The 7,598-nt window shown below is 36.0% G+C and overlaps 1 protein-coding gene and 1 pseudogene across 1 annotated transcript; both read right to left on the bottom strand.

The window, feature by feature from the left end:
• Positions 1-50: 50 nt before the first annotated feature.
• On the bottom strand, positions 51-2,271 carry LOC141330859 (protein mono-ADP-ribosyltransferase PARP11-like). Its single transcript, XM_073835639.1, has 7 exons — positions 2,028-2,271; positions 1,833-1,947; positions 1,565-1,628; positions 1,232-1,304; positions 1,021-1,154; positions 488-645; positions 51-397 (listed from the first exon to the last, which is right to left on the bottom strand). Exons 1-7 carry the CDS (start codon positions 2,145-2,147, stop codon positions 138-140), a joined length of 924 nt encoding a protein of 307 aa, XP_073691740.1. The 5' UTR covers positions 2,148-2,271; the 3' UTR covers positions 51-137.
• A 1,097-nt stretch (positions 2,272-3,368) lies between these two features.
• On the bottom strand, positions 3,369-5,715 carry LOC141331506 (uncharacterized; annotated as a pseudogene).
• Positions 5,716-7,598: the final 1,883 nt, after the last annotated feature.

The following is a 7,598-nucleotide window of genomic DNA, read 5'->3' as shown; positions in this document are numbered from 1 at the left end:
CTTGAAAATGCATTAAATCCCAAACGTTTGCAAAAGTATTTTCCCCAAAACACCCTAGTTCTTCATTAATCAATATAATATAATATAAACATTCTTGAATTTTACATTTCTCTTTCATTATTTATTGTTGCAGTAAATTAGTTGCTGCGATATTCAAGCACGTACTCTGGATATATCTGATTGCAATCAAAAATAACAAAAATCCTTGGGTAGCGCGTATTATCTACACAACTATCATGTATTTTGTCATCCAGGTCATCATCGGGTGTACAGTAATCTTCACGGCCTGTTTTGTACTTCCCGACAATAACTCGGGCAAGCAGCATGACTTTGGTTCCCCAGGCAGTGTTTTCACTATACTTGGTAGCATAGGATGCATGTTTTGCAAAGTAGGTTCCTGCAAAGTAAATAAATAAAAATATACATTAGTATATGTTATTACTATATTTATATGTGAAACAGGTAAGAAATATCAATCACAACCCACCTTTGCCAAATACGTGTGCCATTCTTTTCTTGTCTGACAGTTTGCAGTTAAAATTAAATGTGCAAATAGAGTGCACGTTTTTTGCACTTGTGCCATGAAACAGCTTTTCTTCTTTAATATCTGATTGTCCTTTTATCCTCATCAACTGGACTTTTTTCCTAAGATATTAGGCACAAATTAAGCATAATTCAGGCAATTCTTTTTATATTAATGGAGATTGTTGTTATTAATAATAATCATAATAATTATTATATAACCATCATATAATGAATTAACATGTTTTCATTAGATTCACCCAAATTGTTCTAGATCAGTGTTTCTCAACTCCAGTCCTCGGGACCCACTGCTCTGCACATTTTGTATGTTTCTGAGTCTGACACACTCAGTTCAGTTCATGAATCTTTCTACTAATGAGCTGATGATCAAAATCAGGTGCCTTAAATGAGGAAGACATACAAAATGTGCAGAGCAGTGGGTCCCGAGGACTGGAGTTGAGAAACACTGTTCTAGATAAAGCATGACTTTCTCATTACCTACAAAATAATTCCCAAAGGTCCAAGTTCTGTATTCTTTTGATAGATACAATGGAATCATCCAGTAAACCGCTGTCTCTCAAATATCTCTCCACCGTCTGATATTCACTGCTATGTTTTCTCAGAGAAATTAACTGATTGAGATAAGAAAACATTTTCAGAGAGAATGTCCCAACATAAATGTAACACTATGATAAGCACTTCCTGTTACCTGATAAGGCTTTTTGGGATCAACATCCTCCCAGTGTGCAGGTGGGGATGGAGAAATGTCATCACATTTGCATCTGTTACACAAAATATATGCACATAGATTGGTTTCACTTTCGTTTCTTTGAAAAAGAAATAGACCTGAATGTACCATGGCCCTTGACTGTACTTTGTAGTTTAATGCACTGTGCATAGCCCTAAAACATTTGGACATAAACTAACTATAAACTAACTTCACTTTTTTTTTAACCATTTTGACAGTGACTTGGTGTGAAGGTGATTTTTAATGGAAGTGTTGAAGAGTATCTATAGATAGATAGATAGATAGATATCTCACCTGAATCCATTCTCAATCTGAAATGAACGTGTTTTTCCAGTTTTTAAGTTAACTTGTGTGCTTTCTAAATTTGAACAAAATAATCAAAAACAACAACAATAATCATAGTAATGAACTCAGATGTGAGTAATCTTAGTAGACATGGGTTTATACAACATGGGTGTTATGTCATTTAGTTATTAGTTACATTATACGTAACTACTTCAAAAAGCAGTTATTTATAAATAAGTTATGATTGTAAGGGTATTATCAAGTATAAACTGTTTACCTGCAAAGTTAATCTGGAACTGACCTCCAGCAGTAGTCATGCTTATAACCCCTTGTGGGTTTCTGAGGTAATATCTCTCCAAATCATCACTGGACATAAAACTTTTTGGGTCATCCTAAAAAAACAACATTATTTTTTAAATAAATTATAGAGCAAACGATTGAAAATTAATATATTATATAAATAAGACCTTACCTCAACCTTGTGCCAGACACCACACTTTGCCTTGTAGTACCAGTACCATGGTGTGTCAGATGTGTCCATATATTCCACTTCATCCTCCAGCACCAAACTAGCCAACTCATCACACAACATTTTTACAGGTAAATAAACTACTACATGGAGAAACGTTTCAAAATAAAACTAAACTAGAAACCCATATTTCTAGGCTAGAAAAAATAGAGTAAACGCAGTAACAAAAGAAATAAGAGAGTAGAAATAAGAGAGTAGCATGACAGACAAACTGAAAGCAAGTGCGGACGAATAAGCCACACGCAAGAAAACCTCGAGAACATAATTACACTGACGTAGAGGGAGACAAATAGAAACTTAAGGTTGTATAATAATAGTCATAAACAGGAAAGACTGTGAACATTGTGACCTGGAGAGACGTCATACATTACAAACTTTGCTAGTACATAACGTGTACATAAGCGTGTCATACCTGGGAGACCCTTGTATTGTAAAAACAAGAGATTTGCATGTATTGTGTTCGCGGGGCGTGGTCTCGGTTTTCTTATTTGTAGCTCTCTCTCTCTCTCTCTCTCTCTCTCTCTCTCTCTCTCTCTTTCTCTCTCTGAGGGTACTGAGGGCGTCTGAGAGTTCTCACGTGGAGAGGATGATTGTTTGGGTTTTTCTGCCTAATATTATGCTGCCTTCATGTGATATGGGAAAGATGATGCTTTCCACTTGTGAAGTGGAAATTACCAGTGTGTCGTGTTCAGGTGCTTTTGTTGTCGTAGTGAAGAGAAACATGGTGGACTCGGAATTTGTCCTCACATGCTACTTTGGTAAAACAGACCAAATATAAAATATCATAAAATAACATGAGAAAATTGCCTCCTTCAGAACACTGTAAGTTACCGCACAGTACCCTACTGGAGGCGAGCCACGACAAGCTAGCATCTTCTCTTAACGGTATTTTTAAAGTCAACACTACGTTTAAATAGCGACGTTATTAAAATCCTTTATGTCCCAGCATTATGGGGGCTACCAACTAAACAGCAGAGAACTTTTAACATCATGCAATGCTTATCATTCAGTATAGTTTCGTTGCTGTCCGCCATGTTGAAAGGTCAAAGTTTAGCCCATCTCGGCAGCTCGGGTATCGTAAAAAATTTCGAGCTTTCTTTCCAGTGGAAATTACAGCGTGAGTGGGTGTTCATGTGCAATTTAGATGTCGGATTTTGGTATTTACCATAATTATATAGCACATGAAGGCAGCATTACACCTTTTTCCCCCCTTTCTCTATAATAACAAAAATATTTTTTATGTAAACAAGGATTATCTTCTTAAGTGCCACTTTGCGGTAACTTTTAGTGGAGTTTGTGCGGGAATAGGATGGCGTCTCCCTCTGTGGGGGTGACGCCACCTGTTTCCCTTCGTCGTGGCGTCAGGTGTGTTCCAGCGAGTGGTGTAACTGTGGAAGAAGTGCTGATGGCTGTTGGGGAAGAGATTGGATACGGGAATATTTTGTCGGCTTCACGTATGAACAAGGCTGTGGTGTTTTTTGTAAAGGACGAGATTCAAGTGAGTCGTTTGATAAGCAACGGAATTGTGGCAGGGCTGCCAACTTTTGAGTTCAGCTTGGAGTGAGAATTCCCACAGCAGTGTCTTTAGGGGGGTCCGGGGGCATGCTCGCTAATGCTAAATTCATCTATCTGGTGCACTTTGAGAGTTCACAATTCAGAGCTCCAATGCAGTTTAAGTGTGCAAACTAAACAAAGAAAAAAGCTGGTGAATTGACTTAATCCTCTTTTTAGTTGTGATATGGTGTCTCAGTCTAAATTAGAATAAAAAAATAATTCGAAAAATGATAATAATAATTTTATATTATTATTCCAACGACAGTAATATTGGAAAACAATTCTGTAAAGTAAATAAAAATTAGTATTTCACCAGTATGTTATTTTATCTTATTCTACAGTAGGGGAATTACAATACTTTTGTTGTAATTTCTACACTTGCAAGCAGGGCCCATTTTATTCATGATACAAATGAAATTTTTTGGTGATTTGAGAGAATTTACCAGCCATAAATATTTTTTTTCTGGCAATGAAACTGTTTTTGCAGTTGCTGCTACTACAACTAAACATTTTTAATAAAAAATAATAATAAATTGAAAATTAGAACTAAACACTGCATTTTAATCATGATACAAAAAGATGGTACACACATGTTCGCATGAGCAGTTTTTTTTATTATATTTCAGTTTGGTCTGACTTCAGCATTGTGAAATTATTTGTTATTTTTTAATATATTTATAAAAATGTCATACTGTGTTTTCATCATAATTTTTTTTTTTTTAATATATTTATAAAAATGTCATACTGTGTTTTCATGCTGTAAAATAACTATTGCAGTGCTGCAAAACTATTTACTTTTCTTGTTGTGGTAAAAAGTTATGTACAGTAAAAAAAAATCCTAGATTTAGTCATTATAAATAATTGCAACTGCATTTAAAAATATATATATTTTGACACCCTATACCTCCCCACCCTTTGGAAATGAAAGATATAGATCCTCGTGGCGTAATGCCAATGAGGTACTTTAGGGTGTGATGGTGTTTGTAGTGGGAAAATGTCTGTGCTCTAGCTTTGAGATTTGATGCTCTTTCCATACGAATTTCAAAGCAATCCACAATAACTGACACACGATTGCCAAAAGCCTCAACAAACTGATGTGGCATGGTGGCTTGCAAGCAATGTCTGTCCGGCCAATGCACCAGAGGTTTGAGATGTCTAAACATAATGCCTATGGTCTCTCTGAATGTGGTGGACACAGTCTTTCGATTCACAGAAAAGATGTATGCAATGTGCTGAATTGGCAAATTCAGTCTGAGGCGCATCAGTGTTAAAAGGAGCATCTGAAAAGGTGAGAGTTTTCGAGCAGTCTGTTGCAGGCAGGGAAGAAGCTGTGTAAGCACACCCATCAGAAGCACAAAACACGGAAGTCCAGTATAGTACCTGACCTTCATATCATCATCTTTAAAAGAATTCTCTTCCATGTTCTTTTCAGCAAGCTCTTGTTTGAGTCTCTGGTTCTAAAGATGGCATTCCAGCTGTTCTGCAGTGTTGTCATTTGGCCCTGCATCTTCAATCTGTGGACCATCATCTGCTGTTGCAGCTTCATCCTGGCCAGCTACATGTAGTCCTGCAGGTGCAGCGTCTTCCTCAACTTTTTGCCTCCTTTTAGATCGGTTAAACCGCCCACATTCCGTTGCTTTGACTTCTGTGTGTCCGAGATGCAGCGATGGAACCCAGTCTGGATCACACTCTAACATTTCATAGGCTGGTTTGCCTGAAATAAATGACCGCATTCATTTAATTAGTTATGTAGTTAACGTTACTTAAGTAATTTGCAGTCTAGCAACATGCTAAGTTACGTTTACATGCCTTGCTTTAACAACAAAATCAGTCAGATGTATTTTGTTTTTAACTTACCTTTGTGAAAATGGATTGAACAAACAAACATGTGCCTGGGGATATTAGTAAAAGTAATGCTTTTCCGTCTAACTGCTGCTACCCACGCCATGCGACGTCGTTTTGTTAACTCGGACACGGGGTCCAAGGTGCTTTTTCCAAGCTGGAAAGCTGAAAAATCGAATATTTGACGGTCGTGAGTGCGGTTGTGGCAATTAACAACGCAACAAGAGTTCACCATTATAAATTATTTTGCAGAGTAAAGTAGACTAATTTCACGAACACAATCCAATAGCGGCTACCGCGGCTCCGTTACCTAAATTCCCAACATGCATTGCGTTGCTGACATCACGTTCCCGGACTCTATACTATATGAACACCTCATATGAAACCATTTGTGACCCTGGACCACAAAACCAGTCATAAGGTTAAATTTAACAAAACTGAGCTCAATAAGCTCAATAAATAAGCTTTCTATTGATGTATAGTTTGTTATGATAGGACAATATTTGGCTGAGATACATCTATTTGAAAATCTGGAATCTGAGGGTGCAAAAAAATCAAAATACTGAGAAAATCACCTTTAAAGTTGTCCAAATTAAATTCTTAACAATGCATATTACTAAACAAAAATTACATTTTGATAGGTTTACAGTAGGAATTTTACAAAAAATCTTAATGTAACATGATCTTTACTTAATTTCCTAATGATTTTTGACTTAAAAGAAAAACCAATAATTTTGACCCATACAATGTATTTTTGGCTATTGCTACAAATATACCCCATTGACTTAAGACTGGTTTTGTGGTCCAGGGTCACATTTTACTGTAGCATTTTTTAGATATGGGCTATTATTACACTTTAGAGGGGTATATTGACCCCATTTCTAATAAGTAGAAAAAAACAATGATCAGTTCTTATACAGGACGTCCCATACTATATACACACCTCACATGAAACCATTTTACTGTAACATTTTTGAGATATGGGCCATTATTACACTTTAGAGGGGTATATTGACCCCATTTCTAATAAGCAGAAAAACAAAACAATGATCAGTTCTTATTCAGGACATCCCATACTATATTCACACCTCATATGAAACCATTTTACTGTAGCATTTTTGAGATTGGGGTCATTATTACACATTAGAGGGGTATATTGATGCCATTTCTAATAAGTAGAAAAAAAACAATGAACAGTTCTTATACAGGACGTCCCATACTATATACACAACCTCATATGAAACCATTTTACTGTAGCATTTTTGAGATATGGGTCATTATTACACTTTAACTGGGTATATAGACTCCATTTCTAATAAGTAAAAAAAAAAACAATGACCAGTTCCTATACAGGACGTCCCATACTATATGCACACCTCATATGAAACCATTTTACTGTAGCATTTTTGATATATGGGCCATTATTACACTTTAGAGGGGTATATTGACCCCATTTCTAATAAGTAGAAAAAACAAAACAATGATCAGTTCTTATTCAGGACGTCCCATACTATATACACACCTCATATGAAACCATTTTACTATAGAATTTTTGAGATATGGGTCATTATTACATTTTAGAGGGGTATATTGACCCCATTTCTAATAAGTAGAAAAAAAAACAATGATCAGTTCTTAAACAGGACATCCCATACTATATGCACACCTCATATGAAACCATTTTTACTGCAGCATTTTTGAGATATGGGTTATTATAACATTATAATGGGGTATATAGACTCCATTTCTAATAAGCAGAAAAAAACAATGATCAGTTCTTATTCAGGACGTCCCATACTATATGCACACCTCATATGAAACCATTCTACAATAGCATTTTTGAGATATGGGTCATTATTACAGTTTAGAGGGGTATACTGACCCCATTTCTAATAAGTAGAAAAAAAACAATGATCAGTTCTTATTCAGGACGTCCCATACTATATACACACCTCATATGAAACCATTTTACTGTAGCATTTTTGAGATATGGGACATTATTACACTTTAGAGGGGTATATTGACCCCATTTCTAATAAGTAGAAAAAAAACAATGATCAGTTCTAGGGATGCACCGATCCGAATCGGCCGATCATGCTTGCGCGTTTTGTCAGTAAA

This window comes from Garra rufa, chromosome 3, assembly GCF_049309525.1.
Source record: "Garra rufa chromosome 3, GarRuf1.0, whole genome shotgun sequence".
NCBI lineage: Eukaryota > Metazoa > Chordata > Actinopteri > Cypriniformes > Cyprinidae > Garra > Garra rufa.
This window is presented reverse-complemented; position numbering and strand designations above follow the sequence as displayed.